This window comes from Platichthys flesus, chromosome 19, assembly GCF_949316205.1.
Source record: "Platichthys flesus chromosome 19, fPlaFle2.1, whole genome shotgun sequence".
Classification (NCBI taxonomy): domain Eukaryota; kingdom Metazoa; phylum Chordata; class Actinopteri; order Pleuronectiformes; family Pleuronectidae; genus Platichthys; species Platichthys flesus.
In genome coordinates this window covers 20,304,474-20,326,607 of record NC_084963.1, presented here as the reverse complement: position 1 = coordinate 20,326,607, position 22,134 = coordinate 20,304,474, and the positions used below count along the sequence as shown (strand labels likewise).

The window sequence follows — 22,134 nt, the reverse complement described above, 5'->3', positions numbered from 1 at the left end:
CAGAAAAACTCCGCTGGAGGTGTGAGTTGAAGATACCTAGGACGGGGGCCTCCTCCAGGCGTTCCCAGTTCACCCGCACTACTCGTTTGGGCTTACCAGGTCTATCCGGAAATTTCCCCCACTCCCTGATCCAACTCACAACCAGATGGTGGTCGGTTGACAGTTCCGCCCCTCTCTTTACCCGAGTGTCCAAAAAATGTAAATGTATTTTATTCTATTGAGTGATAGAATTAACAGTGTAAATTCACTGTGGGATTTTCCACCGGCCGACACAAATTTAAATCACTATATGTTGCATTTGTAATTAGGACAAGTGTTTTCAATGCATATTATTTCACCTTGGAAAACTGCATAGTTATCTTTACGATAATAATGAAGGGGATAACTGGCAGGATGGGGGTGTGACTTTTCTACTGCAATTTCTCCATGCCTCCCTTCTGATTCACCGGCACAGCGCCCAAAGGGGGAGGTGTTTAAAGATGACTGGGCAGGCCCAGTTTTAAATAGACAACTGCATCAGCCCAGAAGGCACATCTGCAAACTCGGAAAGTGGTATGCCAAATGGCCAGTCAGCTTTGCCTGTTGAGATAACCTTTTGTGTAGCAAAAAACTTACTTTTATAAGGCTTTACTCATATATTGTTTAACCTTGAGTATATTTGCAAAAGGGAAAAGTTAATTATTAACTCAATTTAAACTCTGGTGAAAAATTTAACTCTTTTAACACATGTGCATGTTCAGTATTATTCAACCCCCAGCTTTAGTACTTTGTGGCGCATCCTCTAGCTTTTATAACTTCTAACAAACGTTTTCAGTAAATGCGGACAAGCTTCTTACACCTCTCGAACAGATCTTTGCCCATTTTTCACGTGCAAAACCCTCAAAGCTCAGTAATGTTTTATGGCTTCCGTGCTACAATTGCCTTCTTTAAATCCAACCAAAGATTTTCAATCAGATTTAAATCTGGTGACTGAGAAAGCCATTCCAGGACGTTCCAGGATCTTTTTCTCAACCAAGCTTTGCTTGGCATGGAGTTGGGCTTTGGATCATTGTCTTTCTCGAAAGTCCAATGATCACCACGGGTTAATTTGTCAACAGAAGGCATCACATTCCTCCTTAAAATGGCCTGGTATTTACATCAAGATTGCCAGAAAACAGCCCAACATCATCATTGACCAACCATCGGGCTTGACCTTGGGAATGGTATTCTTATGGTCATAAGCCTGACCTTTCACATGCCAGACATACCGCTGGTCCATATGTCCAAATAGTTCCAGTTTGGTTTCATCGGTCCATAGAACTGTCACCCAAAACTCAGTCGTCTTATCCAAATTCCTCCTGGCATATTCTAATCGACTTTTGATGTTCCTTGTGGTCAAGAGCTGAGTGCGACTTGGAGTCCGGCCATGAAGTCCTTGTTTATTCAGTGCATTTCTTATAGTTGCCACTGAAGCACTTGTAACAGTATTCATCAAGTCATCCTGTAGGTGTCTTGCAGTCATACATGGGTTTCTTCCACGGCCAGGCAGGCTTGAAGCTGCTCCATAAGTTTTAAACTTCCTTATAATGTTCCCAATGGTGTCTCTTGGAATATACATTTTTGGGAAATCTTCTTATACCCAAGGCCCTTCAGGTTTGATGAAATAATCTCCTCTCTCAGCTTTTGTGGAACCTCTTTTGTCTTTTCCATGGTTGCAACTCACCCTGAATACCCTTATTGGGTGGAGTTTATATATGCATCACAGCTGAAGCAATTGAAGGATCATTATAGAGTTTCCAAAGGCTTACTTATGTTTCAACTCCACTTTAGGCTATAAAAACTGTCAGACAGCTTTAAAAACAACACTATTACATAGGGGTTGAATAATGGGACATGGCTATCTTAACAAAATATACTGTTACACCGATATACTACATCATGCATTTTATGTGTCGATTTTATGTATCCCTAAACTCATAAAGAAGTCATCCGAAGCAGAATCTTGCTCTTTGAAAAAACTGTAATTGATAAATCCTTAAAATCTTTGGGGGGGGGGGGGGGGGGATATTTCTGATTGCAACTGTACACACAAGGATTTCCGTTTGTCAGTTTTACTTAACTGACACTAACAGACTTCAGTTGTAAGTAATTTAAAAATATTTTAATTTTCTTACCTTAAATATGCCTCAAATATTTTTGGACAGTGAATTTGTACATGAAAAGTCATATTTAGTGAATGCTTCTTATTTCTGAAGTGTGTGTACATGGGTATCGCCTTGCTTGGGGCATCCAGGGCTGTACCCCCAGATAACCGACTAAACATTTGTTAAGAAGATGATGTCTGATAAACCAATGTCAACTCTCGGGTTTATATGAAATAAAATCTAATAAGTAAAAAAATAGGTTTAGTTGCACTTATGCTTTTTTTAAGCAAATTGTACTAACTTGATTCTTGCTGTTCTGGGTTTACCCTCATATTTGAATGCACTTATTGTAAGTCGCTTTGGATAAAAGTGTCAGCTAAATGAAATGTTATATAATGTAATATGTCTTAATGTGCACATTCAATCTCAAACAGCTTCTTTGTCCCATTTTACTATGATATCTGGGCTTACATTTAAAATTGATCTACACCTGATACCCTCAGACTTAGACGAGTAAAATCTAGTTAAAGCTTGAAGTAAAAGTACTTGTTTGACCGATTATTCTCTTTGTTTTGTGGTAAAATAACTGGGTCATGAAGGTACTCTACTGCAGGGTGCATTTAGTTTTATCCAACTTAAGTGAAACAGTACACTGTTCAACCATTTGATGTAAAAAGGAAGCCTTGATCCATTCCAGGTTATCAAAATGAGTCTGCATGCAAGAAAGATAAGATGTTTGTTTGACACCAAACACGGCAATAATGGACTGTGCATTGATAGTGATATCCTATGCTTCACTTAAGAAATCTAAACAATGCTTGTGGCAACAGGCCTACAACATGTGAAGCGGGTAAAATTTTAAGAAATATACACTCCTGATAAAAATCTTAAGACCAGTTAAAAAATTGCATGAATTTGCATTGTTGGATCTTAGGAAGGTTCTAATTAGAGCTTCAAAATGCAAAAAGAAGAAATGGGAACAATAGACCAAAAGTTGTGAGCAGGCAATTTATTGAAAAAAACAATTTAACTCAAATAGGCTGTTCATCAGCTGATCAAAAGTTTAAGACCACAGCCTTTAAAAGCCAAAATCTGTGCAAAAATTTGGATTCCATGTCATTTCCTGTCAAGTAATCACACTGTGAAGATCTCTTGATGGCAAAGGCAAAAAAAGCTCACAGTCTTTGAACGTGGTAGGATTGTTGAACTGCATAAACAAGGCCTCTCACAACGTGCCATCGCTGCTGAGGTTGGATGCAGTAAGACAGTCATTTTACATTTCTTAAAAGATCCTCAGGGTTATGGAACAAAAAAATCAAGTGGTAGACCAAAAAAAATCTCACCGGTGCTGAGCCGGAGGATCCGAATGGCTGTCCGTCAAGACACGGGACGATCCTCGTCCCAAATTAAGGCCATTACTGGTGCTGACTGCAGCCTAATACACATCAGACGGCATCTGCAAAGGAAGGCCTTCAAAAACAAGAAACGTCTTCAAAGGCCACGTCTCCTTCAACACCACAAATTTGCCCGTTTAGACTTTGCAAGGGAGCACCAAACATGGGACATTCAAAGGTGGAAGAAAGTTTTATTCTCTGACGAGAAAAAATTTAACCTTGATGGTCCTGATGGCTTCCAACGTTACTGGCATGACAAGGAAATGCCACCTGAGATGTTTTCTACGCGGCACAGTGGAGGGGGCGCCATCATGATCTGGGGTGCTTTCTCCTTCAATGGAACAATGGAGCTCCAGGTTGTGCAGGGGCGTCAAACAGCAGCTGGCTATGTGGAGATGTTGCAGCGGGCATCCCTCATGACTGAGGGCCCTCGTCCGTGTGGCAACGACTGGGTTTTTCAGCAGGACAATGCTCCAATTCACAATGCCCGTCTGACCAATACTTTTTTCCAGGAGAATAACATCACTCTTTTGGACCATCCTGCGTGTTCCCCTGATCTTAATCCAATTGAGAACATTTGGGGATGGATGGCAAGGGAAGTTTACAAAAATGGACTTCAGTTCCAGACAGTGGATGCCCTTCGTGAAGCCATCTTTACCACTTGGCGCAACATTCGCACTAACCTTTTGGAAACACTTGCATCAAGCATGCCAAAACGAATTTTTTAGGTGATCAACAATAATGGTGGAGCTACTCATTACTGAGTCAGATTTTGACACTTTAATTTCTGTTTTAGGAGTTTTTTGTTTTTTTTTGGAGCTGTGGTCTTAAACTGTTGATCAGCTGATGAACAGCCTACTTCAGTTAAATTGTTGTTTTCAATAAATTGCCTGCTCACAACTTTTGGGCTCTTGTTCCCATTTCTTCTTTTTGCATTTTGAAACTCTACTTAGAACCTTCCTGGCTGCCATCGGAGATTGTCCATGTGGGCCAAATTATTCTGAAACTATGACCTATTTTTAATCTGAGTGATTATTGGTTTAACTTAAAGTGTTAGAGGATATGGGGCCAGTCCATCCTCACCCAGGTATATATGACTCTAAACCCACTTTATCACCCTCTGAATATTACTGGACCAATAGATGGGAAGTACATTGGGTAGGGCAAGTCTCCAATGGTGTTTAAGCCTAATGCTTTACGACTACATTATTTTACCATTTTAATTCACTTAGAATTAAGTTCAAGATTTAGTTGGTATTTCTCAATTTAAGTGGTAAAGCTTAAGAAGGTGAAGAGAGTGTGAGAAAGTATAGTATATAAAATAGGAACTGACCTAGAATGGGAAAGATTTGGCCAGAATATTAAGAGTTGAGGGAAAAGTTTATTTTAATTGTAGACTGATCATTTTCCAAATCTTTCAAATATAGCTAGTAGAGGCTTAGATAGTTATAGTACAAGGTCATCCGCATCAAGCAAAACTTTATGGGTAATTCCCCCTCTCCTTATGTTGCGACATACTAAGAAAGTAATTCTGAATGAAAAAATAAATAGCTTGTTTTATAGTTTTGGGGATTTATAAATCTACTGAAGTGAGATTAATGATACATATAAAGCAAAGCATCTGAACCACTAATACAGTGAAACACAAGCTGCTTCATGGATAAATATTTGTCATATGGAGGGGTGGGAACAGTTTTTTGATTCTGATTCCGATTTTGCTTATTGTTTACGGTTCTTATTGATTCCCTATTTCGATTCCAAATTGGTAATAAAAAAGTAAAATTGTTATATAACAAAAATATCTTTATTGGACTGCACCGATGCACAGCAGCTGTGCTTCATGTTACACCTGGGAAGCAGTAGTAACGCCTTGTGGTAGAGAGGCAACATTACATAACAAAAACCCACACATTTCATTTCAGAGACTTATCAGACATACTCAATGTCTTTATCCCAGCTGTGTAAATTAGTAGTAACTGAGATAGAGGCAATGTTGAATTTTTTGCCTTGAAAATACTGGTTTAAATTAACCAAACAACATAGTCATAATTGTGGATAATTAGCATAAGAAAATGTTCTCATTGTCACTGTAAACTAATGTTACCTCAGTAATCGTCAACTTCAAGAACTGTCATGAATATTAATCTCATATATTACATAACACAGTTGAAATGAGTGGCAGTTGAACCATTTGTGGATAATAACATTTTGAGCTGCTAGTTGTACTTCTTATTTGACATAAATCATACAATTCATGTTCTTCAAAATAGGAGTGCACAACTCCTAGCTGCCTGCAACCAAAAAAACTAAGTCAATTTTTTCATAAATAATGCAGATTCGACTACGAGAACTGATGTAGCCCTTTCACTTCAAATGCTATAACCGCTCTGTGACACTTCTCAGATGTCCCTTCGATCAGCTTTCCCTTGATTGCCAGAGATAACAGTGTATTGCTGCTGTGTGGCTAAATCTCCCTAGCTCTACTGGAGGTGTTAGCGAAGGGCTAGTAGCGCTAGCTGAAGATGACCCACCCGGGCTCAGAGACCGCAGGACATTAAAAGCTTTACAGTCTATCAGATCATCGCTGTGCTGCATTGTTCTTCATGTTTGTTGAGATGGGATTGTTATTCCATCTTTCACAGTGCTGTGACGTTTGCCATGCATGCTAGGTCGACTCAAACGGACAGGTTGTTGGGTGGTGTGTGACATAGTCACAAATCCAGGTCCTGGAAAATAGCTACGGTGTCCTTGGAGACATGTACAGTGCCTTGCATAAGTATTCACCCCCTTGTACTTTTCTACATTTTGTCATGGTATAACCACAGATTAACATTTATTTCATCGTGATTTTATGTAATGGACCAAAACAAAACAGTCCATCATTTGGAAGTCGGGGGAAATATTAAATGGATTTCAAAATTATTTACAAATAAAAATCTGAAAAGTGTTGAGTGCATATGTATTCACCCCCTTTACTGTGAAACCCCTAAAAACAATCTGGTGCGACCAATTGCCTTCACAAGTCACATTTGCCAGTCACATTCTTAGTAAATAGGGTCCACATGTCTGCAATTTAATCTCAGTATAAATACACCTGTTCTGTGACGGACTCAGACTTTGTTATAGATCAATTCTGAACAAACAGCATCATGAAGACCAAGGAGATCACCAAACAGGTCAGGGATAAAGTTGTGGAGAAATATGAAGCAGGGTTAGGTTATAAAAAAATATCCAGAGCTTTGAACATCTCACGGAGCACCATCAAATCCATCATAAGAAAATGGAAAGAATATGGCACAACCGCAAACCTACCAAAACAAGGCCGTTCACCCAAACTGAAAAGCCGGACAAGGAGAACATTTATCAGAGGAGCAACCAAGAGGCTCATTGTTACGCTGGAGGAGCAACAGAGATCCACAGCTGAGGTGGGAGAATCTGTCCAAAGGACAACTATTAGTAGTCTACTCCACAAATCTGGCCTTTATGGAAGGAGGGTGGCAAGAAGAAAGCCGTTGTTGAAAGGGAACCATAATAAATCCCATTTGGAGTTTGCCACGTGGGAGTCACAGCCAGCTTGTGGAAGAAGGTGCTCTGGTCAGATGAGACCAAAATTGAACTTTTTGGCCTCAATGCAAAACGCTATGTGTGGCGGAATCCCAACACTGCGCATCGCCCTGAGCACACCATCCCAACAGTGAAACATGGTGGTGGTAGCATTATGCTGTGGGGATGCTTCTCTTCAACAGCTACAGGCAAACTGGTCAGAACTGAGGGTAAGATGGATGGAGCTAAATACAGGGAAATCCTTGAAGAAAATCTGATGCAGTCTGCAAAAGTTTTCAGACTGGGACAGAGGTTCCTCTTCCAGCAGGACAATGACCCTAAACATACAGCCAGAGCTACAAAGGAATGGTTTGGATCGAGGCTTGTTTATGTCTTAAAATGGTCCAGCCAAGGCACAGACCTAAATCCAATCTATGGCAAGACTTGAAAATTGCGGTTCACAGACAGTCGCCATCCAATCTGACTGAGCTTCAGCTTTTTTGCCAAGAACAATGGACAAACATTTCCATCTCTAGATGTGCAAAGCTGGTAGAGACATACCCCAAAAGACTTGCAGCTCTAATTGCAGCGAAAGGGGGTTCTACCAAGTATTGAGTCAGGGGGGTGAATACTTATGCACCTAACAGACGACAACTTTTTGTTCTCATTATTGTTTGTGTCACAATAAAATATATTTTGCACCTCCAAAGTACTATGCATGTTGTGTTGATCAAATGGGAAAAAGTTTATTTAAGTCTATTTGAATTCCAGTTAGTAACAGTACATAATGGGGAAAAGTCCAAGGGGGGTGAATACTTATGCAAGAAATTGTAGCCTTTGTTTGCAATAATAAATGATTATCGAGTTTAGGACCCGATAAGCAGATCCAAATTCAATTTTTTATATGGGTACCGGGTACTTGGCATTATGGAAATGGTTCTAATTTGGAACCGAATTTAGGTCTCTCGGTTCACATCTCAGTCTCAAAATAAATACAAAAAATCTGGTTAATTCCCTTTTTATTATTGCTCTTTTCATTCCAGTGTAAACTCAACTGAACAAACATTTATGATGGGCAACAGGAATATATTCATTGGAAAATAAGTAATTGCACAGCAAATGTATAAAAATTGTAATAAAAAAAACAATTAAAGTAAAATGGGAACAGAAACAAAATAATAACCATAATTATATCCTTGATGATATTGTAATGGAAAATTATATATTATCATACTATACTATGTGTTATCTCTACTCATGCATGCTTACGTAACCACACTATTATCTGTGTGGTACTGTATTATGGTTCCAGAGGAACAAGTTCCCTGCTTCTACTTATAGGTTGATAAGTAAAGGGCGGCTGTGGCTGAGGGGTAGGGTGGGTAGACCAGAAGGTCGATAGTTTGATCCCCAGTCTTTTTGGGCAAGGTGCTGAACCCTCATTTGCCCCTCATAGAAACAAAGAAAAGCTGCTAATATATCTACTGTATGAACGCGTGTGAATGGGTGAATGGCAAACTGTACTCTAAAGCGCTTTGAGCATTATCAAGACAAGAAAAGCGCTACATAAATACAAAGATAAAGACAAGATAAGATAACAGCCCCTGTAAAATTTCAACAAAGCAGTCCCTGTGGTACAAAAATCATAAGGTAATACAAATACGGTTTTGCCGATCTAAAGAGCCATGTGGCCAGAAAATGTAATGCTGATATGCTGCACACTGGTACTCCCTGTTGTCATCCGCAGGCTAGTTCTAAAAAAAATGTCAACCCGGTAATGGGAGAAGAGTGTTGGTAGATCCTCTCACGGTCTGAAAGGTCTATCCCTACAGTTACCACAAGTACATCATGTCACTCTAGCAAAAGGCGGTCACCATGCCTGCGCTGTCAGCTCCCTGTGCTCCTCCAGGCTCATCTCTTGAATAAGTGTCTGAAGACATAAACAAAGGAGAACCAGAGATAAGGCTTTATTATTAGCACTACACCATTTTAACTATATGGCAATGTCAGTGATTAGGGGTTGTAGGCTGTAACTTTAGTTTTATCCCATCCAACAAGTGTTTTAAGATATTCCTGTAACATACTTTCCCTATATAATCTTGGTTTAATTATGTTCATTGGTTTCTCTAATGTTTTACAGTCAATGATTGACGTACAATGCACAGCTAACGTTACACTAACATTACTCAGTAAGATGTAAACAACTGGAGTATAAACACCAATGTGCATTGCATTAGTCTTGATGATATCATGCAGATCACTGAAGAATAGTGTAAAAATGGTTTTATATACAAACCAGTGTACCTTAAGTTCGGTCCTTTTGCAGGGGTTTAATCTCTCCTCCTCACTGCTGCTGCTGCTACTCCAGGAGCTATCCCTCGTCTGTCCCTCACAGATGGTCTGCCCCTGCCTCTTCCTCACCTTTTCTCTTCACCTCAGTACAGCTCTCAGCTGTTTCAGTCTGTAAACGAAGAAAACATATGTCTCCTACTAACGCCGTCTCGCTGTTTTCACACTATACTAATTTGTTTGTAAATGTTAGCTTGCACTAGCATTCAGCTAATTTAGCTACCCAACATCAATAATAAAGCACTGCCACAGCGCGGTCACATATTTACTACATGTAAACTATCTAGTACAGTTTACATACGAAATACACAAACAATTTGTAAATATATTGATCTAAAGACACCTCATCACCGTAGGAGACTAAGCATAATATGGTCGTCGGCATTTTGACGCAGGAAAGCCACCGTAGCTCTCCTGCTCAGGAAGGCTTTGGATGAAGTAAGTAGTATAACATTTGCTGCAATGTAAGCTTCACCACTAGAGGCTGCACACTCAACCTTTAAGTGGTCCTTTTTGGTGATTCACACACATCATACTTTAATGATCTCCTCCTTGAGGATAAATCAGACTTCAAATTTGTTCAGGGCAATCTAAAAATCTTTATGAAGGATAAGCTGTGCTCTAGTGAGTTTTTGTCAGACGGTGTGTCCATTGTGTTGCATGAAATGTCAATGTTTTGCTGTGAAACAGGAAGTTGTTACATCTGCACCAAATTATGCTCTTCATGGGGTTTTGTTATATGGCATGTCCTTGGCATGGCATCAAAGTTTGACGTTTTGCGTTGAACGAAGGAACCTCTTCCAACTTATTATGAATATATATTGTCCAATCTGCACACAATTTTACAAGACCAGAACCAGCTGAAATTTAGTCCAAAGACACTTAAGATTGTGATGAACGTTTTGTTAAATAGTGTTTGATTCATGAAACTTGGCAAACACATTGGAAATGCTAAACATTTTGTTACAATATGGGTTTTGCATATGGTTATGAAAAAATGGCTCAATAACGCACCCTGTAAAATTCAACAAAGCAGTCCCGATGGTACGTTCCATAGACATGAACAAAAATCAGTAGGTTCATGTATCAAAACAAAGAAGCCCAGGAAGCAATTTCACCTACTTATTCAAATCGGTAGGTATATTTATCCTAGCCAGACTTACAAAAAGTGTCTTGGATGCTTACCCTGTAAACTTCAAACTTCAAAAGAAACTCATTAACAAAAAGTTCAGGTGCTAATAGTAAGCAGTCTTTCAACAGCTTTTAGCTATTATCTTCCCGCCGCTGGAGAAGACTGCCAGAGGACCTGAGAGTCATTGTTGCGATGTTAAAACTTAATCTTACAACCTAAATCTTCCGTCTTGCTTTTTACTTAATATAGAATAGTCTTGTAGACATTTTTAGATTTAATTATTTTCAGTTAAATATCTCTTATCATTATAACTACTTATTCTTACCATAAGCATTTTAACTTTTATTTAACTCATTTTGATTATTTTGTACCAGCTCTTCATATTTTCTTTTATATTTATATTTTATTGAATTAAGTTTTTATTCAACACTTTCATTAATTTTTTTCGATTTATTCATCATTTTACTTCATGCATTAGTCTTGAATTGTTTTATATTGTTTAAATTGCTTCTTTTCTTTGTGCTTCATTTTTTTATATCCGTCTTTTTTATTATATTGTCAATCTTTTGTGAACCACTTAAAGCTGCACTAACCTGACTGAAATATGCTATATAAACAAAGTTTGATTGATTGATTGATAAACCTTTTACATCTCTTCCTTAACAATGTAGATTATCTATTTGTACAATGTGCATTGGTATTTAACAACATCTCAGGAAGGTATCTTTTGTTCTTTTGACACAAATAGAATCAATTGAAACTGTTTGGTGGAAAGTCATATGCCAAACATTTTTTGATTATTAGAAGTGTGAGGTCTAGCAAATAGCATTTTACCTTCATAATCTGAATGTCCCGCAGGAAATATTCCAGTTGCTGATAGGTAAACAAGCAGAACACTGTTGGCAGGCAATTCCTAGAAGTTCGAGCAATGGAAAAAAAGATTACATGAATGTAACATGATCCAAAACAAAAACATTTCTGATGCGCTAGAATGTTAATATAATTAAGTCTAGAACCGGAGTTGGGCCATACGGAGGAAATTCCAGTTGGGCGGGGACGCTTAAGTTAATCTCCTTGGCCGTTTGTTTGTATTACCGCCTGTGAGAGGTGCAGGGAGAGAGCAGTCAAGCAGAGTCTCCCTCCTCCCTTCTCTGAGCCCAAGTACCCTCGCCACCCTGGACCGTCCACTCCTTCTCTCCCACTTCCATGGCCTTAGTCCTCCAGCATCTCTCCGCAAGTACCCATGCAGCTGGGGAGGATGAGGCTCACCCCTTCAGAACGTCAATGTGTTTCCTCCAGAGGCTCTGCATCTACTGTGGACAGGACAGACACATTCTAGCCCAATGTACTGTTCTGCCAAAAGAGCAGGGTCATCAGTCACAGGGGGGGCACTGGTGAGCCATTCATCTATAGTTTTATCTCCTCCACATCATATTCAACTTATAGGTACTGTGTCCTGGTCAAGTTTCCTTTCCTCTTCAAGTCCTAGTAGACTCTGATGCAGATGACAATTTTATTGACTCTGACTTAATTTCGAAGTCTCAAGTACCCTCTGAGCGCCTTCCTGAACCCAAGGACACGTTTGCCTTCAACGGGAGGTTTCTTGCCTGTGTAATGTAATGTTATCTGATATCATCACAAGACTATTTCACTTTTCATCATTCAATCACCTACTTCACCGCTAGTGCTAGGTCTCCCTTGGATTAAGCTCCACAACCCAGACATAGACTGGTCTACCTCTTCCATTCACTATCACACCAGTTCCACCCAAACCCAACATTTTCAACAAAGATTGTGCTTGTTCCCTTCCACCTCACAATAGGTGATCAAAGGGTCTCTATGATTTTGCCCAGCAGAGAGCGATTATGATGTTGGGAACTGAGAGCTGCTGGCGGTGTGGTATGGACTGACCACAAAAACATGTCTTACATCCGTTCCGCTCGCGGGCTCAACTCACGCCAGGTTTGGAGGGCTCTGTTCCTAGGCCGGTTCAACTTCACACTAACCTAACGGCCAGGCTCCAGGATCATCAACCCTTACGCCCTTTCAGGTCAGTTGGCCCCTCCTGTTTAGTATTCTTTAGAGGAAAATATCCTGCCATCTTCCTGTGTGGTGGAAGCAGCCATGTGGGAGATTGAAAGAGTGGTCCAGGATGCCCATATGATTAAGGTTGTCCACCGGACCGGGTATTTGTGCCTGTGTCTGCCAGATCTCTGGTTCTCCAGTAGGGACAGGCTTCCAAGGCTGCATGCCATTCAGGTTTCCATTGGACTCTGGCTCTTCTACACCAACGCTTCTGGTGGCACTCCATGTCTGCTGACAATAAGCAGTATGTTTCTGCCTGTTCTGTCTGCACCTGCAGTAAGGCGTCCCAATGTTTACCTGCTGGCCTTCTTCGTCCCCTCCCATTCCTCGCCGTTGTTTCAGACAGGGGTCCTCAGTTCTCTTCCCAGGTAAGGAAAGCTTTTTGCCAGGCTTTTAGGGCCTCGGCCAACCTGTCATCAGGTTACCACCCAAAAAACAATGGCCAGACATAACAGGCTAATCAGGACCTGGAGACAGCCCTTCGTAGTGTTACCTCTTTTCACCTGGCTTCCTGGTCCACCCATCTCCCCAGAGTGGAATATGCCCAAAACAGACGCGGCAGTCCCCTCTGTAAAGGGGCATCTCCGGCATGCCCGCCGAGACTGGCATGAAGCCCGGTCTGCTCTCACCCGCACCGCTGGTCGGAACCAGAGATTGGCTGACCGCCATCGCACTCCAGCCCCAGATTACCAGCCCAGCCAAAGGGTCTTACTATCCCCCCTTGAACTCCCACTTCAAACTGAATCCCAGAAACTGACACCCAGGTACATTGGCCCATATGATATTGAACGCGTTATTAATCCCTTTGTGCTTAAGCTAAAACTGCCCTCGTCTTTGAATGTCTACCCGCGCTTGTCATGTTTTACTTCTTAAGCCAGTCTCTACCAGCCCTTTAAGATTTCCGGCTGAACCTCCCTCCACCCCCCTGGCTCATAGAGAATTAACCTGCATTCACTGTCAGGCAGTTGTTGTATTTATTGAGGTGAGGCCGGGGCCTCTGGTACTTAGTGGATGGGAGTGGAATGGTCCGTAGGAGTGTTCATGGATTTCCCGCTTCCTCGACTTGGACCCTGATTTCCTCAGAGACTGCTACCCCCAGTACCCGACCAAGCCTGGTGGGCCGCCAGGAGGCGTCCCTTGAGGTGAGTTACTGTGATGATTCTGTGTTTGTTTTGGTTTTGCTTTTTGAGTTCTTTCTCCCTCAAACCTTTCCGTTCTGCTTCCTGCAGGGCATGTGTGTGGCAGGGGGCGTGGCTGGCTTATCTTTCTCTGTAGCAGACTAGCCACACCTGCTACCACTCAACTTATGAACCTCACAGTAAAAGCCTGGTATTGACTCCACTACTCTGCCAGATAATTCCATCTACTTTGGTAGTTGCTCTGCGTGTTTGTTCCTTGTGAATTCTTCTGTGTTGATCTTTGGTAGAACCTCACCATCGTTTTTTCTCCTATTAACTCAGGTTATCCTGTGCCGTGCGGTTGCCTTCACTGTGTCTGCAGGGACTTGGTTTAACAATGCGAGACAGACCTTGTTTTCACGCATTTCCCTGAGAATATATGGATCTTGACGAAAAATCTGCCATGTTTTGGAGACTGGTATCTATCGGTGTATCCAATTTGGTATGGCTTGATTGAATAAAGCATACTGTTGGCCCTTGGCAAATACAGTATTTATACTGGTACTCTCCATTCAAAAGGAATATCTTTTGGGAATGAATCAATCAATATGCCATTGTGTAAACCCAAGATTGAGGAGAATTTATTTTTCTTACATTAAAGCCAATAAACACTCTCCAGAGAGTTACAGAACTTTGAGCCTATTCTCTATTCATTCAGTTTACATGCTTTGCAAAATTAATAAGAGTCCTGACAACGTCAAAGCGACAGGAAAAGTGTATTGTTATTTTGTCATCGTCCATCACAATTTTGATTCTCAGTAGTGAAATCAAAGCTTGATCCCTCCTGCAGCTCTGCTCTAATGCTCTGATTCATTAATTTTAAGTAAAAACAAGCTGCATGTATGTATTTACTTATGTATTCATTTAAAACTATAGATGTAGGGGCAGTATTTTAGACAGCCTATTGCGAGTGTCTTATTGATAAATGGCTATTATGAGATTTAAGGTATTTATTATGATTATACTTTTAGAATAACCTTGATATGTCAGTGTCCTTTCTTATGTGTTTATATAGATAAAGTCTCCAGTCAAATAATGTTGCTCATCTAGGGATTTCTTTAACCTGTCAAAAAAACCTTAACAGAATTATCATAATTTCTACTTTGCATGAAGGAGTAATATAAAAGTGTGATGCTGCACTCTTTCCCGAAATGTTCACCACTCTCTAGATCTACTTTCAGCTTGATTCTTAAGATACTTATATATACAGGCCCCAACAACAGTTATAAGGACTACAATCTTATCATAAATATTCTCTCAGTAAGACATACCTACTAAATACATACATATTATTTTTGTCTATATGTATAGACATACATAATATCTTTGTCTGAAAATATATAATATAATATAAGTAGTATAATAGCAGTAGAAATAAACGTATCAGAGTACTGACAATGTCACAAACCAACTTTTACATATATTGAGTAATCACCTCTTAACAACCTTACATGTCTAACAATGAAACATTTAATTTAAGTGGTATTATCAAAAAATAGGGTATTTTAAAAAGGAATACTGACCTTAAAAGAGGCAGACAAAAAAGTAAAAAGTTGGCTGAATGTTGGCTTGTACAGCAAATACTTGTGAGGGTTTTCTCGTTTAGCTGGCTTCTCATTGGGTTCCTGTGGAAAAATGTTATATTATTACTGTTCATATTTCAGTTCAAGTATTTGCATATTTAAGGGAAACTGAAATTGTAAACAACGTTCTATTATAGGATACTGTAGCAGGCCTAACATGGGGACATACAGGTAGTTGCTACCTAATGTCCCTGTGAGACACTATCATTTATGAGACACATTTTTACTGTTACTTTGCTGGGAACGTCCTTCTCAGATTCATGGCATGAGATAGTTTATACTCAGGGTTCCTACAGGTTTTAACAAGTTAAATTTAAGACTTTTTAAGACCTTTTTAAGACCACTTTGAATAGAGTTTATACTCAGGGTTCCTACAGGTTTTAACAAGTTAAATTTAAGACTTTTTAAGACCTTTTTAAGACCACTTTGAATAGAATTTAAGACCTATTTCACTGCCATACTGGCAGTATGAAGAAAAATTATGATGAAAGAAGAACTAAGTCCCAGAATTACTTGCAAAGTAAATGTATTCCAGTTCAACATAACAATGACTGAACATACCAGTTCACAGAACTGGTATGTTCAGTTCTGTGAACTGTAGACATACCAGTCTGTAGACCTGGTTGAAAAGGACTACAGATGACAGCTAGCTGGCCCTGCACTGAGGCAAAGACTGTATCTCTGAACTTACAGCAGTTGGAAGTCCTAACAGGTCCAAAATAGTAACAAATATAATCAGAAATAACTGAGCCTTCTAGTCAATAAGGATGCTTTTGTTTGTCAAACAGTTACCAAGTATGAGTTCAATAAACGATTCTTTCAGCATAGAGAATAAATAATGTTTAAAAAAAAATGGCCAGAGAAGAAAATTAAACATCCCAACCCAACACTACATAAAATGATATCTTCTCAGCCCTGCTGCCTAGGCCACAATCTCCTTTTCAATTGTCTCAAGCTCAGCCAACTTCTCCTTGCAGCCCCTACTCAGAATATTTAACTTGTAGATGACCTTGGCCATGCATTTTGACTTCTGGGGCCTTCATACTACTGGACTTCTTAGATTCAGGATAAGTATATTCTTTATTAAGCTTCTCTATTAAATTACTATTGTATCTGCTGTCTTAGGTTAACTAGATTGATAGTTTCAACTGTTTGGTCTCACCTGGAATTGTATGAGACGGGTGCTTCTTTGTTTTTTAATTCTGTCTACTGCGTGTAGTTTCACTCAGGTGATAGAGAGTTAAAATAGGAACCAGCTAAAGGTTAAATTGCTTTCTTTTTATTCCAATTCTGTTAAAAGACATAATTCTATTGTACTTTCTACCTGCTAAGGTAAATAGCCTTTGTCCAGAAACAGTTTCTGGCCAAATAGGACACTTAGGAAAGTCACTGATTTAAGGGACAAGTCTCTCTTGTTATTTAACTCTGTTGAGTATCTGCTGCTGGGCCATTAACACCACGTGGTGCCTGATTGGCTCATGAGCAGGGGGAGTGGTCAGCACAGCTGAAGCCAGCCATCGTCAACTCTGGTTTAAAACCAGGAATTGTTTGGAGTGTCAGCTTCAGCGTCTGTGAAGACTCATCGTATGAAGACTGGGAGGATAAAGACAAAGGAGTCTTTTGTTGGAGTCTTCGGGGAGGCTGAGTATAAAGCTGCATTTTTATTTTTAATATGTGTATAACTTCTGTGCGCATTTCTCATCGTAGTTACTCTAGGCCTTGCACCCGTTCACACCAACAACTTAACCTTTCCTGTCTTATCTATCCAACCCGCTCCACATATACCCAACACCTTGTCACAGGGGGCCTATGGAACTGCCAGTCAGCTACCCGCAAGGCAGATTTCATCTCTGGCTTTGCTACACACATCCACCCCAGCTGCCCTCTCCACTGCCTTTTCCTTCACCCACACACCTAGACCCACTGGTAGGGGTGGCGGTACAGGTTTACTCATTTCACACAAATGGAGTTTTTCTCTCTACTCGCTTCCAATTTTTACCCCAACGTCTTTTGAATTTCACGCTGTGACCGTTACTCAACCGTTACAATTAACTATTGTTGTCCTCTACCGTCCACCAGGTTCTTTGGGAGATTTTTTGGAGGAATTAGATGTCCTCCTGTCAAACTTCCCAGAAAATGGCCCTGCACTTATCCTTCTCGGTGACTTTAACATCCAGACAGACAAGTTATCTAATCTTTTACTTTTACTCTCTTCTTTTGCTCTCTCACTCAGTCCTTCCCCTCCTACTCACAAAGCCGGTAAACACCTGGACTATATTTTCACCAGAAACTGCTCAACATCTAACCTCACTGTAACCCCACTTCATGTCTCCGACAACTTCTTTATCTCTTACTCTCTCCCATTATCTCAAACTGACAACCTTAAACCATCAACAGAGTCTGTACCTGTCCGTCGCAACATTCGTTCCCTCTCTCCTTCCTCTCTAGCCTCCTCTGTATTATCAGCCCTCCCTTCCACTGACTCTTTCTCACTCATGCATCCTAACTCTGCCATTGACATTCTCCTTTCTACTCTGTCCTCCTCTCTTGACTCTCTCTGTCCTCTTACGTCACGACAGGTCCGCAAGTCCTTCCCAGCTCCGTGGTTGTCTGACTCGGTGCGTGCAGACAGAGCCACTATGCGAGCATCAGAAAGGAAATGGCGAAAATCTAAACACCTGGACGACCTGCTAGCTTATCAGTCTCTTCTCTCCTCTTTTTCTGCCTCTATTTCCACAGCCAAAAGCACTTTTTACCAAACTGCAATTCAAGCCTCATTTTCTAACCCCAAAAAACTCTTCTCCATCTTTTCCAAACTCCTCAACCCTCCCAGTCCCCCTCCTCCTTCCTCCCTTCAACCAAGCCACTTTGTCAACTACTTTACAAAAAAGAGAGATGACATACGCTCTTCATTTTCTGATCCTCCTTCTATAACCACACTTCCAACAACTTCATCTTCATCCCCTTCGCTCTCCTCTTTCACCCCCCTGTCTCCCAATCAAATTCTGACCTTGATAACCGCCCGCCCGCCCGACCACCTGCCCCCTTGACCCCATCCCTTCTCACATTCTCCAGTCTATTGCCCCTTTTCTTACCCATCTAATCAACACTTCCCTGTCAACTGGCTGTTTCCCTAATCCTCTGAAAGAGGCAAGAGTAAATCCTCTCCTGAAGAAACCCACCCTCGACCCGTCTGAAGTAAATAACTACAGACCTGTCTCTCTCCTTCCCTTTGTTTCCAAAATTCTTGAGCGTGCTATCTTTAATCAACTTTCCTCCTATCTTAACCACAATAATCTTCTTGACCCTCACCAGTCGGGTTTCAAGGCAGGTCACTCAACTGAGACTGCCCTCCTTGCAGTCTCTGAGCAGATTCACACTGCTAGAGCAGCCTCTCTCTCCTCTGTCCTTATCCTTCTAGACCTCTCTGCTGCTTTTGACACATTGAACCACCAGATCCTCATTTCCTCCCTTCAGGACCTCGGTGTCTCAGGCTCTGCTCTCTCCCTGCTCTCTTCCTACCTCAATAAACGCACTTATAGGGTAACTTGGAGAGGATCTGTGTCTGAACCTTGTCCCCTCACTACTGGGGTCCCTCAAGGTTCTGTCCTTGGTCCTCTCCTCTTCTCTTTGTACACCAACTCCCTCGGCTCTGTCATTCACTCGAACGGCTTTTCCTACCATAGCTATGCCGATGACACCCAACTAATCCTGTCTTTTCCCCGATCAGAAACATAGGTAGCAGCACGAATCACTGCCTGTCTGACCGACATCTCTCAGTGGATGTCTCAACACCACCTGAAGATTAACCTTGACAAGACTGAACTACTTTTCCTTCCAGGGAAAGACTCTCCCATCCACGACCTGACTATTAACTTTGACAACTCTGTGTTAACCCCCACTCAGACGGCTAGGAACCTGGGCGTAATACTCGATAGCCAACTCTCCCTTACTGCCAACATTACTGCAACAACACGGTACTGTAGATTCATGCTGTACAACATCAGGAGAATACGCCCCCTTCTCACTCAGAAGGCTGGGCAGGTTCTGGTCCAGGCTCTGGTCATCTCACGCCTAGATTACTGTAACTCCCTCCTGGCAGGTCTACCTGCTACTGCCATCCGACCTTTGCAGCTCATCCAGAATGCAGCAGCTCGACTGGTTTTAACCAACCTAAATTCACTCACACTACTCCTCTCCTCCGCTCCCTTCACTGGTTACCAGTGGCTGCTCGCATCCGGTTCAAAACACTAGTACTTGCGTACCATGCTGTGTCTACATCCAGGACATGGTCAAACCTTACACCCCACCCCATTCACTCCGCTCTGCTTCGGCTAATCGGCTCGTTGCTCCTTCACTGCGAGCTAAACACTCATCAAAAACACGACTGTTTGCCGTCCTGGCTCCTAAATGGTGGAATGAGCTCCCCATTGACATCCGGACATCAGAGAGTTTACACATCTTCCGCCGAAAACTAAAAACATACCTCTTCCGACTTAACCTTGAATAAAAAAAAAAACTAACACTTTAGTAGCACTTAAATGGCACTTACTTATAGCACTTTGTAGTTTTGCCTCTGAAGACATTGTACTTTCTTGATTCTTGTCGTCCTTGGTATGTACCCTCAGGTTTGAATGCACTTATTGTAAGTCGCTTTGGATAAGAGCGTCAGCTAAATTGAAATGTAATGTAATGTAATCTTGCTGCCAACCTTGCCCTCAGCCTCTAGGTGGCAGTGGTTTGTTGTTGGCTTTTCACTTCTCTTGTGTTCCTCTGACTATACATGCGATTCTAAAGCTTTTACCCCCTATATTCCTAGTTTTACTGTTTTCTTGCTAAAGGTGCAGTGGCCTTCAAAAACATTCCCCTCCACTGGTTTTAACCATGCACTAAACCTGCTTTTATTCAATCAAGCTTTGTTGAACCTGCACTTCCCCATTAAGTTACAAAAGATGTCGACACACTAGTAGAATTACTCATTTAGCTTGATTGCCATTTGCTCCGCGCGTTTTCAATTGCTAGACACTATGTATAAAGGCTATATATCCGCAGCGCAGAGGTAAGCACAGAGCACAGAAGGCGGAGCGCGCGCTGCAATCCTGCGGCGGGAGCGCGCATTAAGCGGGGATGCGCTCAGAGTAGTGCAAGCGGAGTGTGGCGCAGTAGTAATCAAGCGTGTATCGTGAGACAGAAAGGAAGAAGACAGCTGTCCATCGAACAGAGACTGCTGTCTGTTTGTGTATGTGCATCCGCAAGCAACGTGAGTGGGCATGGTATGTTATTAGTAGATTCAGAGTTCTTTATTAGTTAACTTGCACTGCTGGGACTGCACGGTCAGCGCAAGTGCAGCGTTATCGGTGGGTTCCTCGCTAATATGTTTATACGGGTAGATAAGGATGTATATTTTTAATAGGGAGGTGTTGTGTCTGCACGCACGTATCTTTCCTTTTATAGAACCACATGTACTCACCCATATCTTGCCCTGCCATTCATAGGCATATGTTGTACTGTGCTGTTGCCAAATTAAAGAACATTAACAGAGAGGAGTCGTCTGAGCCGTATTTTAGAAGACACGTGGAGCGGAGCTGGAAATCAGAACTGGCTAAAAAGAATAAGTTCCTTATATACAGTCCTTACATCAATCCTCACCAACACACTGGGTGTTCTCCGATAAGTTCTCACCGGGGGCTGCAAAGTTAGTTATGGTTCCATGCTGATTTATTTCCATACGAATTGTTGGGGGGGAACTGATTACCGTACTGCTTACTTTGCAGCGCGGACATTTCCTCAAGCATATTTACTGGAGAGCAAGTTATCGCGAGGTCGCTTCCTAATCCAGTTCATTTTTAAGACCTAGCTAAATCAAATTTAAGACTTTTTAAGACTTTTTACGGCCTAAAATTCAGATTATTCAATTTAAGACTTTTAAGACCCCGCGGGAACCCTTCATACTATTGGTGAGCCTCCAAAACTACTCTAGGTCTTCCCCATGGTGTGCTTCCCGTTCACGGTGCATTGAAAACCTCCATAGGAAGCTACCCAGGGGTCATCCTGGTGAGATGCCCAAACCGTCCAACTGTTCTCTTTCGACTTGAAGAAGCAGAAGTTTACTCCAAGCTCTATATGGATGTCCAAACTCATTACTCATTGGTCCATCTGGTGCTCCAGCTTCCTCTCACTCTTGAAAAAGACTCTGAGACACTTTAACTCCCTCACTTGTGGCAGCAATCCATCATCAAACGTTTTCTTTTATGACTTTCTCAAACAACAACCTGAATTTGTCTATTCTTACATACTGGAGGATAAGAAGCATAGACCAACCACCACTACAGCCTGTACGCACCGATCCCATTTTACCCCTTGGCCCACCCATACTATAAAAAATATTTTTTAACACAAATGTTGTCTTCATTAATGTTGCAAGTGTGAATTTTGCCAACCATTACATTGTCAAGAACTCCATATCCTTCAACTTGGCTAACTACTTATGTGGTAATTTTGGTTATAGTTATTAATTTAATTATAAATCAGAGTTCCAAATTTGTATTAATTGAATACCCAAAGGCACGCCATTTAATGATGTCACACTTAAGGTATAACAATCACAACAGACTTAATATGGGTGGTTATATGCCTCAACCAGTTAGGGTGAACAGAGAAAACTTGGAAGGAGAGGAGTGGTGGGTGGAAAAGGGAAGAGAGAGGGGATAGGTGGGGGAGAGGGGAGAGAGAGGAGAGAGAGACCAG

The 22,134-nt window shown here is 41.3% G+C and overlaps 1 protein-coding gene and 1 long non-coding RNA gene across 4 annotated transcripts in view; both read right to left on the bottom strand.

Annotated features, from left to right (window-relative positions):
* scai (suppressor of cancer cell invasion) overlaps positions 1–22,134 on the bottom strand; it is a 70,693-nt gene that overhangs the window by 12,608 nt on the left and 35,951 nt on the right. For all 3 annotated transcript variants that reach the window (XR_009924723.1, XM_062412782.1, XM_062412783.1), the window contains 2 exons: positions 15,328–15,429; positions 11,376–11,454 (listed from right to left, as the gene is read on the bottom strand). Coding sequence is in view for 2 of the 3 variants with exons in the window: in XM_062412782.1 (XP_062268766.1) it covers positions 11,376–11,454; positions 15,328–15,429 (181 nt within the window). In the remaining variant the exon portion in view is untranslated. The remainder of the gene's footprint in view (positions 1–11,375; positions 11,455–15,327; positions 15,430–22,134) is intronic.
* Positions 8,063–11,368, bottom strand: LOC133974959 (uncharacterized). The gene is made up of 2 exons (XR_009924724.1): positions 9,365–11,368; positions 8,063–8,990 (listed from the first exon to the last, which is right to left on the bottom strand). It is a non-coding gene; the product is annotated as an uncharacterized LOC133974959 (long non-coding RNA).